General features: G+C 30.6%; 1 protein-coding gene across 1 annotated transcript; it reads left to right on the top strand.

Moving 5' to 3' along the window:
• Positions 1-2,885: 2,885 nt before the first annotated feature.
• On the top strand, positions 2,886-24,199 carry LOC134697982 (uncharacterized). The gene is made up of 9 exons (XM_063560268.1): positions 2,886-3,121; positions 7,758-8,008; positions 11,018-11,199; positions 17,580-17,686; positions 18,632-18,879; positions 19,943-20,104; positions 20,576-20,616; positions 21,582-21,695; positions 23,986-24,199. The coding sequence occupies exons 1-9, from the start codon at positions 3,017-3,019 to the stop codon at positions 23,991-23,993; spliced, it is 1,218 nt and encodes a 405-aa protein (XP_063416338.1). The 5' UTR covers positions 2,886-3,016; the 3' UTR covers positions 23,994-24,199.
• Positions 24,200-24,457: the final 258 nt, after the last annotated feature.

Here is a 24,457-nt window from a genome sequence, read left to right as displayed (position 1 = left end):
TATTTATTCAGGTTATAATAGAGCAGTGAATTTGATTATGACATGCCTTTGTTCTATATCTGAACATTCACGCACCTTTAAGAGAAATTAGACAATTCGTGCAAGATTAATAGAAATATGCATTATAAAATTTTTGCAAAAGTTAATCATATTTCAATAAATAGTACGTGGTGGTCATATATTTTGTTTGAACAATTGCATATACAAAGTTGATTATGAGTATTGCCTAGAAATTAAAGGTAATGCCACGCATTGTTCGAAAATAGCAGCAATTTCTGCAGCTGGAAGTGGATGAAATGTTAATATTAAGTACTAGTATTCTAATGTATGGACATTAAACATTGAATTAATTGACTGATGCATGAATAAACAGCGCTCTTACAGTTATTCTCTTCGTTAATTGTAATAGTTTTTTTGACAAATTAAATAATTTAAATTTATATCAAAAGATTTATACACACTCGTAAAGTTTGTATGTCCCTATATAACATTTTAGTACAAGACGCTTTTAATTAAAAAAAAAAAAAACATATGTCGTCAAATCGTAATCTGTTTGTAGTACCAGTGCGAGTTTATGTTCAAATTCAAAGCTTCATTATGTTAGGGACAACTGATATGCCTGGCGGAAAACAGTTCAAAGATGCCAAAGGGATATTTTTTCAGCTGAATTCAGTAAGCTATTTTCACCATCACTTAATATAAAAAAAGGTCGTGTAAAGGAATATTATCAGATTCTATATCAGTTTTATGTTGTTTACACATGAAGTTAAAGAGAGGCAACACATATCATGCCATATAGTAAAAATCAGAAGCTGAAAAAAGAAGACAACGAACGCCATAACAAAAACAAAAAACGACCAAATGACTGAAAATAGTTCACAGCATCGAAAACTATAGACTAAAAACAACGAAAATGATCACAGAAGTCAAGTACTATCCTGCTTCAAAAGAGACATCCGTCTTGATACTTCTATACAATGCGTTATAAGTTTTATCAAATGATTTGGTAATCAAACACTAGTAGATAATTTATTTAATCTTGTCTTACTCTAAATTTAATATGAGAAACTCGACGTTTCACATGAAAGGTAAGATTTTATTTTCCATATAAATTGATCTAAAAAAAGCAAAATAGATATTGTCTTGCATTGCTGATGTACGGTTTATATTGTGAAAGAGAAATTTATAAATGAACATAATCACTGTAATACTGACAACGTTTCCGAAATCGCGGCAAACAATCAAAGGATTGATTAAACTGGTTTGTAGTGGTTGGGGTTGATTAGTAATATAAGAAAAAGAAAAATTACAGAGGAATTTCAATATGGAAAGTCCGTTACCAAATAGCATAATCAAAAACCTCAAACATATCAATCGAATGAATAACAAATGTTATATTCCTGTCTTGGTACAGACATTTCCTTATCCAATTCAAGCTGGTTTCCTAGCTAGCTAAACCTCTCAACTGCACGACCGCCGCACGAAATTTTATTATATTGACAACGATATGAGAACAAAACGAACAGACATGATAGTAGGTAAACATGTCAATAGTAGTGATACAGTAGTCAACATTGTGCTATAATCTGAGTTCATTTAAAAATAACTGTGCTATGAGTATATGTACTGCTAGTTCATCCAAACAAGATAAAAAAACCTTTGAAAAAAATCTCGAAAAATCTAATCAAAAGATACACATGAAATACACAGTCCCAAGTACTAAGTACTGCGGATAAAATTATGGTAAATATCTCGGAGCCTTTATTTATTTCTGTTTGAAATTGTTTCCTTTGTAAGTAATATAACTGTTGATTTTAGTTTTTAGTTTAAATCAAAGGTACAAGGAATATAATTTAATACGCCAGTTGCGCGATTCGTCTACATAAGACTGATCAGTGACCCTTAGATTAAAAAAAGATATATATTCAAACAATAACAAAGTTGAAGAGCATAAAGGACCCGAAATTCAAAAAAATTGTACCGAATACTGCTAAGGTAATCAATTACTGGGATAAAATTTCTTAGTTTTCGAAAAATTTAAAGTTTTGTCAACAGGAAATTTATTAAAATGACCAAATAATTGATATTCATGTCGATACCGAAGTGCTGACTACTGGGCTGGTGATACCCTCGTGGACGAACTGTCCACCAGCCGTGGCATCGTCCCTAGTTATCAAAGGTACCAGGATTATAATTGAATACGCCAGACGCGTGTTTCGTCTACATAAGACTCATCAGTGACGCTCAGATCAAAAAAGTTATAAAGCCAATTAATTATAAAATTGAAGAGCATTAAATTATACAAAGTCTTGATCAGTTTAGTTTTTGAGAAGGCAAGAGTTTTTTTTTTATAAGAATCGTTCCAAACGGAGTTCCAAATATTTGAAATTACAATTCCTCATTGTAATCACGCAGAGTGGTATTGAAACTGGTATTAGAGTAGTATTAAAATGAAAATGTATTTTGGATCATACAGCTTTACTACTTCTTCACATCATAATTTTCGTCCGCCGTTATTATTTTCAAATAATAGGCTAAGCTTTATCAACATCTTTTTTTAAACAACAAAGCCAGGGATAAACACATGTTACAACAAGCATTCGTAGCGTATCTAAATATAAAATTGTGTTGATTGTAATCAATATAAAAAGAAAACTAACAACATGAACAAGTTGTGTTTCCTTCAGGTTCGTCGCAAATAACGAATAAACTGGACATATATATATATAACAATGCATTTTGTTGACAAATAATGTTTCTGTTGTTTGATTGATACAAAACGCCCATTGCTTATATAATATGACACTGTGACTCGACAAATTAGTATTACGTAATAATCGTACAAAATTACGGAAGTTTTATTCTTAAAATAAGATGATTCTATTAATGACTTTCAAATGAAATCTAGCCTTGCAGAACATATTGTTATATAATTTATCTGTTTAAATGTCGGCACGCACATTAACATGTCAATACATTTAACTACTGTGTTTAAAGGATACTGAAAGCACAAATTATGAGACTGATTATACAGATTTTTGTGATAGTTTTACAAATCATAAATGTCGATGGAGCTCATTTTCAGGGAGGAATGATAACATGGAAGTACAAAGACAATCAGGTAATACATTGTACATAAATTTTGTCAATTTCAAAATAATATTTTCAACCGTTAACAAAATATTCGCGCCAAATCGTTTATTAACAGCATCGCAATAATATTTAAAAAGTTTTAATGTTTATTGTATTTGGTGTTTAAAGACTGCGTTCGAGACAAAAGTATATGAAACATAATATTTTATTACGACGATTCTCAAAGTAGTGCTACATCTATTGAATATTTCACTCTTTATGACAACGAACCACGAATGTTTGAGATACAGTGATAGGGGAATTTATGACATTCCTAACGTAACATCGTACATTTCACGACGTCAAACATCGAATTGTTTAGAACAAAATGCATTTTCGACTGATTTAAATCAATTTCTTGAATGCTATTAAAACGATATTTGGCTTAATTTTGTATGAAGAATATTTCTACCAATTCTTATGAACTTATAAATCAGGAAATTTTGATACTCAAGCATTATTTTCAAACAATTGTTACACGAATAGCGTACATGTGCGTATATTAAGAAGATGTTTCAAATATTGGTACAAAATCTGTTTCTATTTATCTTTTCAAACAAAAAAGGATAGAAGTATAAAAAAAACACGAAACTTTGAGTAAATATTTAAATGTTGATCTGGTTTATCTCTATAAGTAGCACACTGAAGTATAATCTAGATATATGTTTTTATATAGAAACTAACGTTGAAGTTTATTGGTCGTACATGTAGCTAACAAAGGTATTTGTTATTTCTTCTATAGAAATGAAGATAAAAGAATATGTCAAATGAAACGGAATAATATGACGAATTATAGATGACTAATTTACAAATTTCAGATTAAAACGGTATCTTTCAAATTTTCAATATAAAAGTGACTCGTTTTAAACAGACAGCAATTTAATTTTAATGACGCACTAGATATATTCCAGTATTACAAATGTGCTAAAAATAGAAGTAATTTAAGACTACAATTCATATGTAAAATGTATTATATATTATATATAATACTTTTTCGCAGAATACAACCTTGCGCTGTTTCCTGGTATTAGCCCCATATATGACATAGTTGAAAAAATCAAACAAATTATTTTGAATTTGTAAAATAACGAAATGGTTTAACACATTCATTTTATTTTCATAACTAACACATGTTCAATGTTGTCTATTCATCGGAATCTTGATAAAGAGTTCAATGATGTCAAAAAGACCCTTCAGTTTTGAACACATTGTATATTCAAATCGTATTGACTTTCAGAAATTGAAAATATTCTTGGACGTTCTTAAAAACTTTTTGTCTTTCCCCTAATTTTTTATAATTATTTTTGTTTGCACTCTTTTCACATATTTTAAGGTTTTTCCACTTTTCTATGGAAATTTTCTATTGTATTTTTTCTGACTATTATTTGTTTTCCGCCAAATTTTGTTCTTGCAATACATTTTTGTTTCACAATATGTCCCTTAGATAGTTCTTTTTCTGAACGTATAGTTTATGCGCTTCTAAATTTCACAGATTCTTAGCCGAACAATATTCTTTGTAAGAGTTATCTCGTTATTCACTGTGTATCTAGTATGTGTATCTCCTTCGTAACACAAAAGATATCGACAACACTCGTTTGCATAATTGTTTGTTTCATCCTCAGGAATTATTGGCCAATGTGGCTCTCGGCGATTTTATGACATTTGATAGGAGTTATCAAACTTTTCCAAAGTAATTTGTATATTTTTTAACTCATTGTTTCAAGTTATATATAAAAGAACAAGTACATAATGTTTCCTTGGTTGTAATGAAGATATGTTACATTTGGTCTGAAACTATCTAATGACTTCGTATAGGAGTTAGTGCCCCTAAAATGTCTTAATATAAGGTTAATTGATTATTACTTCTACTTTATTCATTATAAAGCCATATGACCTTTTAAAAAAGGTTGGGTGACATATGAACATGAAAAATGACAACCGGAAGTGACTGTTAGAAAATAAAAAGTAGCTTTGTACTTTTTTCATTGAAAATTATTTTGAATCCATTTATTTTAAAATTTTTCAATACAGAAACTTATCACTAAAGAATAGTATTATTTATTTACTAGGGAAAATGAAATATTTATAATATAGTGAAGACAAATTGTAATGTATTATTGTTAAATAGATAGAAACCTTGGATTTCTTGTAAAACTAAAGAGACCCTTCACTAGAAAGCTATACTATTAAAAAAAAATGTTAACAGCAAACAATATATTGTTGAAAAAAAAAGGATAGAAGTGACTTTCGATAAACCGGAAGTGGCCACTTATCTCTTGGTTTACAGGTATAGGTAAATATAATCTATATTTTTGGTGATCAGTGTGAAAGAAGCTATCATATATGATCGGAAGTGACATATACTTCACGGGAAGAAGCACAGTATCTCACTTATTTCACTTAAAGTATACAGAAACCATTCATTTATTGCATTATTTGTATAAAAAAAACTTTGCCAATTCTAACTTTGGGTTTACTGGAACTAGCTTTTTTTTAAATAAGTTCAAAAATTGATGTGAAAAGACCTTCGATTGCTCTCTGAACAATTGGTTTTTAATTATTGTTTTTCTTCCGTAAAGATTTTTTCCTTCATGTAATATTTGTTTCGCAACATGTTGCATAGATATTTGGTATATGGTATTTAACAGTTTATGCGCTCTTAATTTTGACCCTGATCAACCCAACTAATTTCTTTGTATGAAACACTGTTTTTCTTGTGTGTGCATCTCTTTCGCAACCGTAAAATAAATCGACAAATTTAACTTTTCTAAATGGCTTGATAAATCCTCAGGATGGTTCGGCCAATTTTTGATCGAAGCGTTACGGAGTCTCCTATCCATATGAAAGTTTTTCTCCCTTTTGTATTTGACATAACTGAAATAGATATGGTACCCATGAACCGTAAGTCATAGAGACCTAAGATATCTTGATTTGAGGTCCTTGGTCCAAAAATGAAATGAGGTCTACGTCAAATGTTAAGGCCATATTCTAAATTTTGATTTTGGCTTATTTTAAATTCTTTTCAGAAACCGTATACGAAATCGAATATTTTTTTATAATTAAATTGTTAGTTGTGACATGTCGTAACACATACGTTTTGGTTGAACAGGTGCAAAAACATTGAATGGGAGTTATACTCCCTCTAAAATTTAAAATTATGCGAATAGTAATATAACTTATTTACCGTGTTTACTTCAGATCTAGTGTCTTTGTTTGAGTTTCTGGTTTTTTGCTTTGAAATTGAACTTATTAAGATCATAGGTAAATTCACAGTTCTAGATTTTTACCTTTCTTTTGAAGTTAAATGATTACATGATAAAGCCAGAAGGCTTTTTACATAAGGTTGCAAGCCATTTGACCTGTGAAAAGCAATAAGAAGTGACCTTGTGTAAACCGGAAGTCGCAATTTTAGTACTTTATTCTTTTTAAAGTATACACAATTATTTATTTTTTGAATCAGTGTCAAGTGAACATTAAAATTATACCGGAAGTAAAAAAATTTCAAATCGGAAGTAACAAATGATCACCCTGATTTAATAAAAAAAAAATATGTATATAAATTATATATTTGGAGTCAGCGTACAAAAAGCTACCATAAACGCTTGAAATAAACCGAATTTTAATATTTCTATATCAAAATAGATCTTTATGGGTGGAAAAACCTTCATTGTTTTTGTTTAGTTCTTAACTGATAAGATATGTCCCTATTCAATTGAATTCTCTGCTTTTCTTATTTATGAATTGATAGGCACTGTTTGGGTTTACAGAAGAGTTATAAAATGCTAACCCGGTTGCTGTTGGTTTCGTAAATGGTTGCCAAAATATTTGTCTTTTTAAAAATTTAAGCAAGAAAGGATAAAAAATTTCAGTTTTAAATTTCCATTGGATTTTTTTTTGTATTATTGTTCCCCTTTTAAGTTGCGGAGTTAACACTTTAAACAATCAAACTTTTTATATTTTATTCGGTGATGACGTTTCATTCCCGAGGGTAACACCGGCACAGTAGTCAGTAGTACGGTGTTGACATGAATATCAATTGTATGGTTATTTTTATAAATTAGTGGTTTGCAAATTTTAGAATTATTCGAAATACTAAGGATTTAAATATCCCAGACATAGACTACTTAGCCATAGTTAGCACAACTTTTTTGAAAGTTCCGGTCCTTAATGCTTTTCAACTTTATACTTTATACTAGATTGGCTTTCTTATTATTTTGATCTGAGCAACCCTGATGAGTCCTATGTAGACGAAATGCGCGTCTGGCGGATCAGATTATAAGCCTGGCACCTTTGATTATCAATTATATATGTGTTGTTTGTATATACAATATTTGAATTTTGGTGATAAGTGCTTTACATGTACTGAATGTTATTGGTGCTTAATATTGAGCATGGTAGATGTACAAATAAACAATAAAACCTATGTGTGTTTGTTATGATTTTAATACAAGTTTTAATTCACTAATCTAAATGTTCAGAGTTTAAAGTAAAGAATGTAAGACACATTAAAAGCGTCTTCTTATTTTTTTCACATGTTGTTGGATATTTAGAAAGTTTTTACTGGTATGCATGAATACAAAAAGCTGATTTCAGTCTTATTGAATTTCATATACATTTTTTAACAGGTATACATAACGTACAAAGTGTCATTTAATAGTCATCACTGTGATAATGCAACCATATTGAACAGAATATTGGTAAACGGTGGAGGATCGTTAATGTGCTATAGCGGATGCCATGACACATTGACAACAACTTTGGTAACTCCTGTGTCTTACTATTGCACAGAGTTTAGTGAGGATGACAACTGGACATATGGCCAAAGGACATTTAATGTTACGTTCCCATCTACATCAGATAACATATACGTATTTGGGTAAATATTATTTACTTGTTCGAACTTTTGACTTTTTTTTGTATTCTGTATTACTTTAGTTGTTTATTTCTGACACTAGTATATTTGTTCATGTAAAAAGGGTATATAACCTAGCATTTTTTTTTCAAAACAGAAAGTCCCTAATCGAATAAAATGTCCAGTTCACCTACTTATGGTTAATAATGTCGTTGAAAAGATTTTAATGCTGCAACACAAATCGAAACTGTGTGAATATTTATCCATACCGTATTATAAGTTTAAATTAGGTCAATTGCATTCACACTGTTTTTCAAATACGATAGATACATGTATGTTTGAGCGAAGAAAGGCATTCGGTCAGGACAGAACACTCATATTGTAATTGTAGTATCGTTATTTCTTTATGAGGACCCATGAATAGTTTGTCAAGGCAATTCTGAGGTTTTGCTATTGGAATGTAATTTCACATAACAATCTAATTAGATTTTGGTTTTCAAAGCTCTGAAAATTTTTTAAGTACATGATTTGACCTTTGACATATTTTAATTTGAACGCCATTGGTGAGTACTACCGTACGTAGAAGCCAGTTGTCTATCATAGTCTTTCCATCGCTGAATGACCCATGTTTCAGCCAATACTTGCATCTTATATATCCTTATGAACTTGAAATAAAGGATACTGCTGATACTAGTAGGACTGCATCATGCATGTACCTTGATCTTTTTCTCAATATTGACACAGATGCACGATTTCACACTTAAATTTATGACAAACGGGACAATTTCACCTTCCAAATTATCAATTTTCCATTTCTCAGCAGTTGCATAACGTCTGTCCCATCGTATGGGTTTTACATATCTCAGTTGATACGTTATGCTCGAGCATTTTCACACTATACAGACTTCATATGCATGAATATACTCCTGATGTTGAAACTGCTCCAACATAGTTATGTGGAGGAAAGATTAAAAAATAACTTTCACTAAATGTTATGGACACTAACACGATTTCGAATTGTTTGATCCATACGATGTGTCTTTGTGTAAACCTATGAAGGAAGTTCTAGATAGAACTGTCAAAATCAGCTCTAGGTAGAACTGTAAGGATCAGTTCTAGGTATAACTGTCTAAAACTGATCTAGGTAGAACTGTCCAAAAACCGTGCTAATCGTAGAACAGTCAACAGAACTGACTAAATCAGTTCTAACTGTAGAACTCTCAGCAGAACTGACCGAACCTGTCAGGATTGTAGTCGTGGAACTGTTTTAGTCTCAGAACTGTTCTAGTCGTAGAACTGTCTTAAACTGTTCTAGGCTAGAGCTGTCGGGATCTGTTCTATCTATGTAAAACTGTCTTAATCAATCAGTATAGGTAGAACTAACCAAATCAGTTTTGGTTAAAACTGTTCTTGCTAGAATATTTAACTGCCTAAAACGTATCAGGAAGACAATTTTCCGGAGCAATTCTGACAGATTTGATGAAGGGTTACAAGTGATCGCCACTGTAGATAATACAATTATTTATCTTAGTATTATCTAAAGTCTATATTGATAGTCTTGTAATTTTTATTTAATACATCAAATACGATAATTTCAAACCAAATCATGAACTAAATTTTGAATATTTTTTTTTAATTTACCTGTGACGTCACTTTTGTCGTATGATATACAACGCATGGTTATGTTGTGCAGCCCTTGATTGTTTAACGTGATCGTTTATTTTGTGGCGTGTCTCTCAGCACTTCGATGTTGACATAAATATCAATGATGTAGTATTTTATTTAATAAATTAACTTTTTGGAAAAGTATGAATTATCATAAATAACAAGGATGTTCTTATCCCAGGCATATATAACATTAAATAAAGGCAACAGTAGTATACCGCTGTTAAAAACTCATAAATCCATGGACAAAAAACAAAATCGGGGTAACACACTAAAACTGAGGGAAACGCATTAAATATAAAAGGAGAACAACGACACAACATTAAAATTTAACACACACAGAAACGCACTAAGCATTAGACAAAATCCTATGAGAATAGCAAATATAACATCAAAACCATATACTTGGGATAAATAAGTACCGTGACACGTCTTATAGTAATGTGAATTCACACTCAAAAATAAGAGAAAACAAAAGACACAACGGAAATAAAACGTTAAAATGTAACACACACAGAAACGAACTATAATATAACTATGGCCATATTCCTGACTTGGTACAGGACATTTTTAAAGAAAAAACAATGGTTGGTTGAACCTGGTTTTGTGGCATGCCAAACCTCCCTCTTTTATGGCCACGTGAAATATAACATTAAAATGAAAACACAACATTACAGGACTACAATATAAATAGATAGGAGAACACAAAGAAACACACGAATAATAGCTAACAAAAGGCATATATAACATTAGCCGTATGTATTTGTCACATGTTTTGGGCATTTTGGGTCATCAATGCTCTTTAACTTCATATTCGTTTGGTTTTCTGACTGTTTTTTAATCTGAGAACATTGATTGGTCTTGTGTGCATTGGGCGCGCGTCAGGCGTATTGGATTGTAAACCATGCACCTTTGACATCTATCAGCAGTGTCGAGATGTACTATTGTATTGTTTATTTGTGTATTTCCTTGTCCTGAATGTTCTTGCATTTATTTTTACTGTAGTCCTATCATATAATGCTGTCCTTTCAGTGTTTGCATAAATGCGCGATGTTTGGCTGGCCACAAAACAAAGTTTAACACACCATGTTTTTTTCTTAAGATGTCTTGTAAAAAATAAGGAAATTGGCAGTAGTTATTTTATAGTTCGTGTCTTTGTATAGTACATTGTCGTTTTGTTTTTTGTTGCACTTTAGTGTATTTGTTGTTTCGTTGTTTTCCTCTTATAGTTGATGTGTATGCTTCAGTTTTAGTTTATATCCCGAATTTGTTTTCTCTCAATCGATTAATGTTTTTCGAACAGCGATATACTAATGTTGCCTTTAGTTAGTAGATGTTTTGAATATAATAAATTCCTATAATTCAAAGACACAGAAGCGGCAATTGGGCTAATCTTGTTGACGGTGGAAGTAGTTGGTCTTTAATAGCAACAGCAAATTTAACCATTCGACAAGATAATGGACGAATCAACTCTTCACCAATTGCTGCAATGCAACCATTTTTTACAGTAAATAAAAACTGTGCAATACCATATGCCTTGAGAATTCCAGGTAAGCTTGTACTATATATTTAGGTCGTTTGGTAAATTGTTGTTGACTATTAATTTTAAAACACATGAGGTGAAAGTACTGTTTTTTATGGTACGAAGTTTCCATTTCACTTCCTAATTCAGTTTATAATTTGTTAAGATCACAATTTCATATTTAATGCTGATTATTACATACAGAATTCAGTATACTAAGTCTACAAAGGTTACCAATATGGCTACTTCTTATAATTAATATAGCTTCGAACCATGCATGATAGAATTCGAATATAATTGCCGATATATAGATACAAAAAAATCGAGGTATAGCATCTGAGATCACCCTCAGTTTTTGTTGTGGTTCCTGTTGCTTAGTCTTTAGTTTTCTATGTTGTGTTTTGTGTACTAATATTTGTCTTTTTTTTTTAGCCATGGCGTTGTCAGATTTTTATTCGATTCATGAATTTGACTATCCCTCTGGTTTCTCCCACTTTTATCAAATATATATACTCTTTGAGCGCTTCTCTGACAACTATTGTCAATACATGTGACTACTAAAAAGGCAGCTGTTTCGTTGACAAAACCATCATTCATTTATGTCAATTTTCAATTTATTTTATATTGATATATTGTTATCTTATTGCTTGCATTTTTTTATTTGGAGTGGTTCTGTTAACCTATGAAGTATGCCATTCAACAATCACCATTTCTTATTCAAACATCACGACAATACAATATCAAGTTCAAAATAATGCATTATGATGACGCGTTATGACTATGAATCAATATAAAAAGAAATCTTGATCACTAATGAAACAGAAAAGAAAAAAGGAATAAAAAACAAAACTATTTTGAAAGCACAAGGACTGTTATTCAAGATGTAAGGTTTATAAATTATATTGAGCGTAATTTCTGTTTTTTGATATGTTGATTCCAACCATTTTATATTTGTGGCTATACAATGATTCGAGTTTTTGATTTTTGGTGTTTTAACGCCACTTGTAAGCACCGCAATCAGGCTATTACGTGGCAGCCAGTTCTTATTAGTGGTGGAAGCTGGAGTGCCCGGAGAAAACCACCGACATTCGGTAGGAAAACAATACAATGCTATAACACCTTAGTTATAAAATGTAAAATTGCGTTTTCACAGGTTGTTTTTGTTATTTTCTAATTGAATGTAACAATTTCGTACGTCAGTTTGTAATGAACATTTTATAGCGTTCATTATGTGTCTGCTGATAGAAATTTACCTTGAAAGTTGAATGTTCAAGTTAAATCATTTTAACTAACCTACTTTCTTAAGTTTTCGACCAAATTCTTTTAAAAATATGATGATTTCAACCTTCTCATTTTGTTAAAAGTCAAATTTTAAGCATATTCCCTTTCAATGACACAACATTTTTGTAAATATCCGCCAAAGAAAGATTTAAAAGACACATTAGTTTTAGATCCATGACGGAAAAAGAATGGATTATGTTTTCAATCTGAAACAAAGGGAAGTAATCTAATCAAGAGGACCAAGTCACTTGGCGCAGATGACATGAATAAAGTACCTTGTATTTAATCATATGTGCCGTCACCTTGTAACCCCATAGCTGTAGGATGTCAGTATATATTTCATATCGAGTTAATGACTTCACGTATACTATCAATGATGACTAATTCGATTAATGTTTTTATATTATGATGCTTGTTTTTAAATATAATTTAGAAGGAATGGTCCCTAGTGTACAAATGTAATAAATTCCTTATACCGTTCCCTAATGACCCCTACGGATCTATAGAGGGTAAAGACAATTCTTAGAAGATTTGGCCGTTGGTCATATTCCTACTGGGTTTTACTTAGTAAAAATACTATATATATTATATGTTATATTATTCGCTACTGATCCCTCCCAGATCTATAGAGGGTGATTGAAATCCATTTATAGAAACGCTAATATCCTATGAATTTTCTTTACTTTCTATGATCCGCACGGGGTAGGGATTGAACCATATAGCAAGTATATCACACTTTGAACCTTCTTGCTGCGTTTTATTGACGAATAAAAAAATAAAGATAACAACAGTAATATATTACGTCACCATAACTTATCCTCAATGGACTCATATGGGTTACCACGTGACGGCGTTAAACCAATGACAACGTGATAAGTTACCTGCGGTGTGAGTTGAAAACCAAATAAGTTATACATGTTATAATGATGCCTAAAACAAACAAAACAACAATAACGGATGTAGCCAAATTGGTATTACCCTAAAAAACTAACATATATATATACCTCAAATATTATAGTTCAATTGATTCATTCGGTACCTTGGTTTGCATAATAAAGGATTACTGCCTTACTTATGGTTATACAAAATGTATGACGTCTATGAATGAATATTTAATTTGCACAGTTACAGACTCAATCTGTAACATACCTTCTACATTTTAAGTTTAATTTTAAATTGTTAAATTTCTTAACATAGATTAGATGATGACCGTACATTCTATATTCTTTTAACTTATGACATTCAATCGCTTTACCAGTAAAAAGTTAATCTTGAGAGTAATGGATTATGAAACGAAAATCTAATTTAGACCGAAGATTATCGTTATTAATAGACTTCGTATTAATTCGAAGTCATGTTACATTTTTCTTTCTATTTTCGTATCCATTTCGGTGTAAATATGTTAAAGACCAAACAGCCTATTCATTTCTACCAGTGATTTTTCCTTAAAATTTTGTGTGAAGATATTTCATGATTTGAGGAACAAAATATGATGAAAAAAAATGGGGGTCACAGACTTAGTTTTGTCACTATAGCAACCTCATTTTCCTGTTTTACCGAATATTCACATACTATTTGCTTGTTTTCTAAACTCTCAAAAAAATGCTTTATGTCAAACCTACAATCATAATTCTTGTTTCACGTTAAACAGTAGATTTGTATCTTTCAAATACAGGTTCAAGAGTTTAAGGCTCATATTGATTTGATCTTTAAAGATATGATTTATTTCATTCCCGCCAAAAATTAAACGTAAAACTGAAAAACCTTTCCAGTATTAAAAAATAACTATCAGTGATTTTTTCAAAAAAATTTAAAGAAGGAAAGTGCCATATTTACTCTTCAAAATAAAGCAAAAAAAAGTGTATGTCACCGACCTTTCAAAAAAGTTATGAGTAATTTTCATGATTTTTTCTCGTTCGTTTTGAAGAAAAGAGTTGTCTTTCTTCAGAACATTGCATCTGACGTCATAGTACAAACTTTCCTTGATGGCGCACTATTTGAAAAAAGAAATCACAAATTGGACGTTTGAAACCCACATTTAAATTTCCAAGAGCAACAACTATATTCACCTACTTTATTGTCCGTTAATACTAGAGATTAAGCATGTATCAGTTTCAGATCTTTATGATGTTGCCGCACAATATAAACCTTCAGAAACACCATCCGTCGGAATGGAAAATTGTTTGAAATAACCTAGCTTTCACGTCGCTTTATATATTTTTTTGTCATCTGTTCCACATTTAAGCAGAATTATTGAAAATAAAAAAATAAATGAAAGATTGCACTGGTTAACTTACAGAGTATTTGACTATACCAGACTATATGTGCTTGTTTCTTTTTCGCGTCAATTTCAGAAGAAAGTTTGCCGTAACGAACTCATTCAGTACTGTTAAAAGACGGACATACAATTATTAAACTATTATTTTTCCCGACTAAGACGAACGTTTAGAAATTATTGCATCAAGTTTGTGAATTCATTATTTTTGAATATTTAAGATATAAGGAAATTAAAGTTATAGGTATAATATATGAATGAACGTTTCGATTCTAAAACATTATAAAGTAAAACAAAGAAAAAATTGTTGCTGGCATTTAAAATCGATTTTTTTCAATCGTTCCGGTCACAGTTGTAGCTAAATGAAAGGGAGCGATTTGATGTAAGATATTATTCTTGGAGCAATTGTTTTTTGTCATAAGTTAAATTTACACTGACAATTTAGTTTTAAACACTGAAAATTTTTATTTTAATTCACATTCGCTGAGTAGTATTAGTTTTATTAATATTTTTGCCTTACAGCTAATTTCCAAATGCTTGTAGGGTAAAACTTTGGTTGGCTTCCTTGCTTTGTTTGTATGAATATCTACTGAAGATCTGAAATTAAGATTGACATCTTTATATATAGATATGTAAATCTGTATATACGTTATCAAAATATAATTATACAAAATATACAAACAAAACAAGCATGCAAACCAAAGTGTTGATCTACAGACATTAGGGAATTAGCTGTAAGCTTCAGTGAGATTAGACGATATGTTTATCATTTCTCTTAAAGACAATTTGAAACGAAACAAATGACAAACAAAAATGACCCTTTGTCATCATTTTATTTTTACTATAAGATTTTGTCCAATAAGCAGTATAAATAAATTTTAACTTCATTGCAAGATCGGGCATTATTTTACGAGAATCATCTAGACATGAGTTACATGCACATGTTACCAGTATGTTAACACTTTAAGGGATAATTGAATATCGGCCTAACCTTGTGAATACTCAATTTTTAAAGTTTTGCAAAATCGACACTTAAATTAGAAGGATCATTGCATAAGGAACATGTTTACTGAGTTTTAAGTTGATAGGACTTCAACTTCGTCAAAAACTACCTTGACCAAAAACTGTAACCAAAAACTTTAACCTGAAGCGGGACAGACGAACAAACGGACGCGCAGACCAGAAAACATAATATATCCATAAATCGGGCATACAAATAATTTTCACCTAACCTGTATACAATCAGCACAAACGAAAGACAAAAATCTACGAAAGTGAAGAAGAAAAAAATGAAATACAGATCGACGCCAAAATAAGACAAAATCTACGCATGTGAAAGAATAAAAAAAAAATGAAAGGCAGAACGGCGCAAATGCAAAAAGACAAGATCAAAATTTAGTTTTTTATTATTTCTATTAGAACGAAGGTTTAATATAATGTAGTATCTTAAATTATGTGTACATTTGTGTTAAATTTCCACAAGATATTTTAAAGTAGCGCAACGCATAATAGTTCCTCTTTTCTTGGGAGACGCAGCGTACACCATGTTGGAATCCGTGAAAAACGCGAAATAGGACATTACAATTTGACGTTTTTTTCATTGCTTGAAACAACGTCATAGAGATTGTATGTCACTACCAAGTTGCGTTAGCTGATGCGCATAAACAATAGGCTGTTTGGTCTTTAAGTTGTTGGTCGCATATGCTCGGGTTGAAAGGACGAAAGTCATACGTCTCGAATGTTACCATTGAGGGAATGTAAAAGGAAATGGTTATTAATTAAAGTATTTATGTTTTGACAAAAATGTTCTACTCGATTTTCTCTGATTTTGAAATTTTCTGTGATCTTGCATAATTAAAACTCACAAATACATAGTTTGCAGTCGACTTTCTCCCACAGGAAAATTGCACATATAGAATGACACATTCCGTGCTATTCATTTCCTGTTAAAATATATATAGCTAATTTTTATTTATTTGCTGATTATCTAATTGCAGCATACACTTCCACAGATTTTATGTTTTGTTTAATTACTATTATTATAATATTAAATTTACCAAGCATATATCCAGTTGATATACCATAAGTTTTAAAAACTAGGTTTTTGAAGATAAAGTAGAGACAGATACTCTTTTGATGTATAAATTTGGGTTAGGGTTATCTATAGGGTTAGGGTTAGGGTTATAATTAGGGTAAGGGTATTCATTAAGGGAATTCCTGATCTTTTAACATCTATGTTTGTGGTGTTCGATTTCGAGCCATGACAATGAAATAGTGAATTTTATCTTACCTCCTATACATTTCTAGGAATATGATTGGTTAAAAGCGACCTCGTGGAAACCGTGTATATTCAATATTAGGTTAGTAGGGAGGCGGGGCTTATTTCAATACACAGTTAGTAGTGGATTTACGACTTAGGCACTGTTTGATTATTTAAAAGTATTGAAAGTTCTGTTTAATATTGTTATATCAAGGTTGTTGATAATAGATATTTATCGTTCACATTAGTTTTTTTAGTGCAGACCAATTGAAGATCATCGAAGAAGGTTCTAAAAATTGAACACTTAAACACTTTAAAACAGAAATGAGAAGATGTGTTATGATAGCAAATAAGACAACTTTAGTCTAAATTCAACAAATAAAGATAGTCGGTAAGATAAATTCGTTACATAGTGTGCTTGTGACCTAATATGATACATACAGGGTAAGTAAATTCCATATGGGGTTCGAGCTTCGCTCTCACCCCATATGGAATTTACTGACCCTGTATATATCATATTAGGTCACTAACACACTATGTAACTAATAATCCATTTAGTTGTTGTATAAACATTTGAGAATTCTGGTTTTAGTTCATGACGAAGATGGCGATGTTGTTAGATGTCGGTGGGCGACCAATTCTATAACAGATGAATGCGGAGGCGTGTGCAACATATTACGAAACTCTGTTTTGGATCAGGTAGGGTTCTATTAGTGAATGCTAACATTACAACATAGCATAATACCTAATTGTTCAAGAAAACTGTAACAAAGAATTTCAGCATGAATTACTGTTAAATAATATATACTTTCAGAAAAAACAGATCTGAGACAATTCAACCAAAATCCAATGTGAAGTGTTACTGAGGGCTTATCGAGAGTCTTATAGTACAGTATTTTGTAAATTTATTTTACATGGTGTACCAGTAAGATAAAGTTCCTGTCTCATTAGGAGTTTTTAAATGTAAAATAGGATCGTACATGTACGCCTCTTTTTTTTTTAAACATTACAAAATAATTCCACAAACAATAAACTCCTTATAGATACAAAATTTGTAAGCCACACACTTGTTTTGTCTACAAAAGAATAAACAATGACAATCGAATACAAAAATTTAAATAGGCCAAATAAAGAACGAAAGTGAAAATTAAACATATGAAATATAATATGCATCTTTCGAAGATGAAGTAATCCAAGAAATCCAATTGTTGTACAGGAAAAGTACCATTATAACTTGACATTTACTGTGAATTCATTAATTTTGGCGGGTATCAATTTTAAAGGTTAAAGGAAAACCTGCGTATTTTTAAATATTTGATGTCGTGGTTTTGAAAAAGTCTGCATACACTCCTTTAGAAATTTGCAATTCGTTTAATATTTAAATTTGTGGATCCCCTGTTTCCGTGAAATCTACGACAATTGGTATACCATGAGTATTAATGAGTCCACACTACACCGTTTTTACAAAAAAATTGTAAACTAGGTACTGTGGATTCATTTATTTTCGTGGGTACCAATTTCCGTGGATTACGGAAACTTGCATGTTTGTGGATATAAAATTTAGTGGTTTTGCCTAAGTCTGCATCTAAAATTGGTATCCAACAAATAAAAATGAATCCACAGTATTACATATCTTTTTTTCAGTCAAATTGTATCCTATACATAAATGCAATACCTGTGACTGGTCGTTATGCTGTTGTTCTTCAAATTGAGGACTTTGGTAACCAACAAGATACTATCGCATTCAGCAGTATACCGTTGCAATTCATTATAAATGTTATTGATGGTACTACTATGTGTGATACCAAACCAAGAATAGAAACACCAGTGATAGATATTCCATCAAATTCGATGTATCATCAAACTATTATTGCAAGATCCACAGTTTCACAGTAAGTAGGAATCGTTCCAATTATGAACATATTATGTCAGGGTTAACATACTGGGTTTAATTACACAATTAAAAACAATTTAGAATACTTCAGACTTGATAGTAAAATTATAAATAAAAGATGATAGCAGATATGTTTCTAATGTCGTAACGACATGTACAATCCCGTCCCCTTTTCTGGAATGTGACCTTCCGAATAACCGGGTTTGTACTTACATTAGCAGCACGACAGATGCAACATGTGGAGCAAGGTCTCCTTTCAATTCCGGACCACCTGAGATCGCCTACAATGTTTGATTTGGTTTATATTTTAGTTTTTTATGTTGTGTTTTGTGTACTTTTGTTTGTCTGTTTGTCTTTTTTTTCCATTTTAATCCATGACGTTGTCTATCTGTGAGTTTGAATGTTTCGCGTATATTTTGCCCTTATTAAGAAACTTCACTACACCAACACCACAAAAACACAGGGATTGATTTCAGTAGATTTAAATCACGAAATCAATAAAAAGTCGAAGAGCACAGAACACCAGATCTAAAAAAAAAAAAAAATACACAAAAGGTACATGTAACCGAGTTCCAAATAAAACACGAAACCTTCATAATGATATGCACATTTTTAGTTATGATTTGTTTGATAAAAGCATTTCAAGAAATAAAAACAAATCTCTATTTATATTGAATATTGTTAAATTTAGAGCTTACGAAACGTACAGTAGTAGTTGTTTGTTTGACGGAGTGGTAGATCAATAATGTGATTATCAAAATGATTAAATGATGTGTTCGTGTCTGAAAGCATGAGACAGTCATTGGTATAGTGGGAAGTTATTTCTTTGTATTCTTACATATCTACACTAAAATAATGTCAGGCTATCGGGGACAACTTTGATAAATTCCGAACTCCTATATATTCATTTCCAGTGTTTTAATATTGTTATGTAATAATTTATCAGATTAAGTATCGTTTAAACCAAAATAAAATAAATCGACCTCGTTGATATAACGCATAAATTGCACTTTCCGAAATGTCTCAGCTCAATATTATATTAGCACATGTTTATCATTTAGAATTGCCGAAGTCAATATGGTATCACCAGTTGGATTTATAAAGTCCGAGCTGTTAAGATATGGTTCTTCAAACGATCGTTGGTATGTCAATGTGACTTGGACTCCAACGAATGAAGATATTGGAATCCACATATTCTGTTATACAGCAATAGATGTTTACAGGCAAGCTTTTTTGTATAAGTGTTGCTAACTGATGGGCTTTCATTGTGGTGAAGAAAACATTATTTAAAATTGAACTTTGCAAGTATGAGATGTTAATTTATATCAACTGAAGTTAAGAATCAACACAAAAAACTGAATACAGTTTATATCTACATTGAAGACCTATTGGTGGCCTTCGGCTGTTGTCTGCTCTATGGTCGGGCTGTTGTCGCTTTGACACATTCCCCATTTCCTTTCTTAACTTTATATCGAAAAAACTACAAGCTTAAGTAACATTCTGATAATCTTCCTGTTCAAATGTGAAACTATTTTTAAAAATGCACGATGGCCTCTTGAAAGTTTAATGTATTCATCTGTGTATCGGAATCTTGTGTCTCAAATGTGATTGTTTTTGGTTTCAACAAATGTAGATTAATATTTTTCATACATTCTGACTGGTTTATAAAACAAAAACTTTGATTAATATTTTAGGCAAGCATCTGACCAGAAATGTAAAAAATTGAAAATAATAGGTAAGTAGGTAAAATAGGTAAAATATATGATAATAAGGAATCGGAAACCCGATCAACTATTTTCAAACAGTATGCGCGAAATGAAATAATTTTATGTTGCATAGTACCATAAACTGTATCTAAGAATTACATGCAAGGGAAGTTGTGTCTTGTGGTGTCAACGAAACAAACACACAATGACAGTTCAACAGCAAAATGTCGTATTCAATTTGGATGTTGTACTAGATTTCATAAGCATGTCACAAGATGATATAAATCTCTCTATGTAACGATTTAATTATTCTATGTAAAATGATACGTTTTGTTAATGTGCAAACTCTGGTATAATTCAGTTAGTTCAATATTGAATCATTAGAGTGAGATTCTAAAAACAAACATTTCTGTTTCGCTACCCAGTATAATATCTAACATGTCGAAACCAACGAGAAAAAAAACAAAGCAAAAAATCATACGATTACGAATTTGCTATTGGAAAGAGGCATACGCCTGTTAACATGATACTGCACAAAAACCATCGGTTAACAATAATAATTGTTTCCGCTGATATTCAATTGATAAGTATTGAAAAAATATAATATTCGCCTTTTTATTTTTATTTTAATGTCGTAAAATAAAAAGCTAAACATTTCTCTTAAAACTGTGTATCTCTTCAATTGTTCAAAGATGCCTTTAAATAAGTGGTAGTTTTTATTATTCAATATAACAAATTGTTTTATTTTTTTTAATATGATGATTTTAATTACACAACGGGCTGCCACATACACCGCTCACTTTTGTGAGGTTACATGAAAAGAATTAATAAAATTGGTCAGGATTAATTTGTAAATTTTCTGTTTCATGAGAATCAGTATCAAACATACAGCGTTCTGTCGAAACATACACATTTTGATATTTTTTTTTGCTGTGTCGTATTTTGTTCAATCCTTGATATCTGTTTATACGTTTCATTTTAAACATGTTTGCAGATGCAGAAGGATGTGCATCTAGTCCATGTTCGAATGGTGCATCATGTACTCAACAAATAAACGGGTATATGTGTAAATGTGCTGTTGGCTTTACCGGCATATTTTGTGAAACAGGTAATATTTCTAAATATGAATATTCTTAACTGCATAGATATCTATAAAGTTATATGATTAGTTTGGTTTCAAGATTTTTTTAATTTCGAAAATAAAAATAGTGCTAAATATATTATTTTTCGTGTACTTTTCATTAGAACAAAAATATAAAATATTCTTCAATTTGGCAACATGTTTATATAATAGATTATAATACACATATTAATGTATATTATCATTGCTTGAGCTTATACTTATGCCTTTCAAAAGAGTCTAACCAGTTTATTTTACTTTAATGTTATGAAATTGTTGAAAACAACTATATATATTATATATCTATAAACAGTCAAGCAAACATGTATACTATTACTAATTTGCTATTAGTGTATAATGTCCACATTTATGTTCAATTTTTTTAAATTGTATATTGCAAAATAAATGTATAATCATTCAATACACTTTGAATTCGGGTCATCACAATTCTTTAGATATATAGTTTAATTAATTTCAGTCGTCTTAAATCATTTTTGTTTGTGAACAGATATCTAGATAATAAATGCTGTAATTTTTTGTTCTTATGTTATTCAAATTATATGTGTAATATATCTGATATTTGTCTACTTTAATCACACGTACTTTTCTTTATCTTTACAGATATTTCTAATTTGTGCCATACATAAGAATAAAATAAAGCCGTAACCCCATTTCTTATAATAACAAAACGTATATAGATATCAGAAGATGTGGTGCAAGTCATAATGAATAATTAGTTAACAATCAAAGGTCAAAGTATGGCCTTCGTCACGGTAATGTATAAATTTAAGGCACAATTGAATTTGCCACTCACACAAGTTATCGAGTGTTTGTGTATTTAGTCTTGAATTTTACTGGAATAGGTTAATGACATTGTGTACTCTAAGAGTTGAATGCTAAAACCATTACAATTTCTTTGGGACATGGCTAAATGATTTTTTTTATTTAAATTTAGAGTATTTTTCTTTGTTTTGTATCGTTTACAAGTTTAAATACAAGGTAAATGAATAAATTAATGCTTAATTTATTTTTGCATTAGGTTGTGTGAAACATTTTGGGAACACTAAAGAGATATGTATTTGATACCAATGAAATCCTCCAAGTACTATTTTGAAAACGATCTATTTGATTATACTTTGATTACAATATTCGAAAAAAATATTTTATAAACAAATACTGAGCAAATCAAAATAAATAGAATAAACCGGATACTTAAAGTTCAGTAAGTATTTACCAATTTTAAAAACACGTTTCATTCATTTTAATTTCTGTTTAGGCAAAATGATTGTAATCAAAACCTAGGTTATGACATGTCAATAAATTAATGGTAATTTTTTTGTAATGGAAATTAAGTGTATTGTTATATTTTTGTTGTTGTTGTTTATTCTTTGTCTTGGTGGTGTCGATATCTAGACTTCCTATAATTTTAGTGTCCTTTAAAGTATCTCATCTCTCATGTTTACAACAATAATTCAAAAACCTGACACGTTAGGGAATATACCCCCTCCTTTATTGCCTTGAATTTTCTTTGTATATCTTGTTTGGTCTATTATTTTGCACATATCTAGTTGGCGAGCTTCACCGTAGAGAAGTACATGGTCCAAAATCGGGTACAGTAGAATTTGTATAGTTCATTATTGACTCAAACCATAAAACACAAAATCAGTTAAAACACAAAATCCCCTATTTAAAATGTATCGTAACACAAATACTCAATCTGCGATTATACGCAGGCAGTAATGTATAAGGCTTACATAAACATTAGAAAATGTAAAATGATAAATAATAGGACAAATTTCCATGGACAAATACCAAAGATGTTATAACTTACAATTTACAAATCACCTATGTCATGATATTGTAATTTGTGTCTTTCTTGTTGAAGCAGTCCCTGTACCAATTACTGGTTTATAATGCTATCAAATAATGCATACCTGTATAAACGTGAATAATAAAGATTTTGAACAACAAGATTAATTCAAATAGTCAAGGAAAATCGAAAAAAAAACCCACCAAATTGGTCAACAATCGGAACGAAGGAAAAACAACTGTCATATTTTCGACCTGGTAAAGGCATACCATACGATTAAAAGTTAACTCTACAGTTAGTGGGTATTTTGTATTTTTATCTTTTCACTAGAGCTATTTAAAACTCTAATATAATATCAATTTTATTTTGAAATTCACTAGTTTATTTACACGAAACGAAATATTTACAAAAAAATATATTTATGTTATATATTTGTAAAAAATAATTGAAGTATGTGTTTTATTACAGAAAATTGAAAAAAATGAATACAGGCGTTTACAACAGACAGTCGCCAAATCAGTACGTACTGTACAGCCGAATTATCTATAATAGATATATTTGGCCCAATGATCGAGAATGAAATGTTCGTAAAAAAAAATATCATACCAACGTTTAAGAACTGTTCCAACCGAAAAGGACCAATCGTATTGTCAAACCAGGACACACATATGAAGTAAAGCTGCATAGACATATATAGATCGACAAACGATTCATAATGCTTTACAAGTTACCATACTAATATATAAGCAAAAGGGAGTTGTTAAGGTACAGACAATTGAACATCAAGGAATGCATTTTTTGTACTGACACCATTATCCTCACAAGTAACACTAAAAGAAGACCATGAACTATTAGAAAAAAAAGATATATAGAGGACAAACGTTTTGCTGTTATACAAAAACCTATGTAGATGTAGTCTATTAATATGTAAAATTTCATT

The sequence above is a fragment of the Mytilus trossulus genome, chromosome 14 (genome assembly GCF_036588685.1).
Source record: "Mytilus trossulus isolate FHL-02 chromosome 14, PNRI_Mtr1.1.1.hap1, whole genome shotgun sequence".
In the NCBI taxonomy this organism is placed as follows: Eukaryota; Metazoa; Mollusca; class Bivalvia; order Mytilida; family Mytilidae; genus Mytilus; species Mytilus trossulus.
This window is presented reverse-complemented; position numbering and strand designations above follow the sequence as displayed.

Bases quoted from the DNA above. Each gene is read 5' to 3' on its own strand.
- LOC134697982 (XM_063560268.1), top strand. From the start codon at position 3,017: ATGAGACTGATTATACAGATTTTTGTGATAGTTTTACAAATCATAAAT. The intron at 20,105-20,575 runs GCAAGCTTTTTT...TTAATATTTTAG, and splicing joins ACAGCAATAGATGTTTACAG to GCAAGCATCTGACCAGAAAT. The intron at 20,617-21,581 runs GTAAGTAGGTAA...ACATGTTTGCAG, and splicing joins TAAAAAATTGAAAATAATAG to ATGCAGAAGGATGTGCATCT.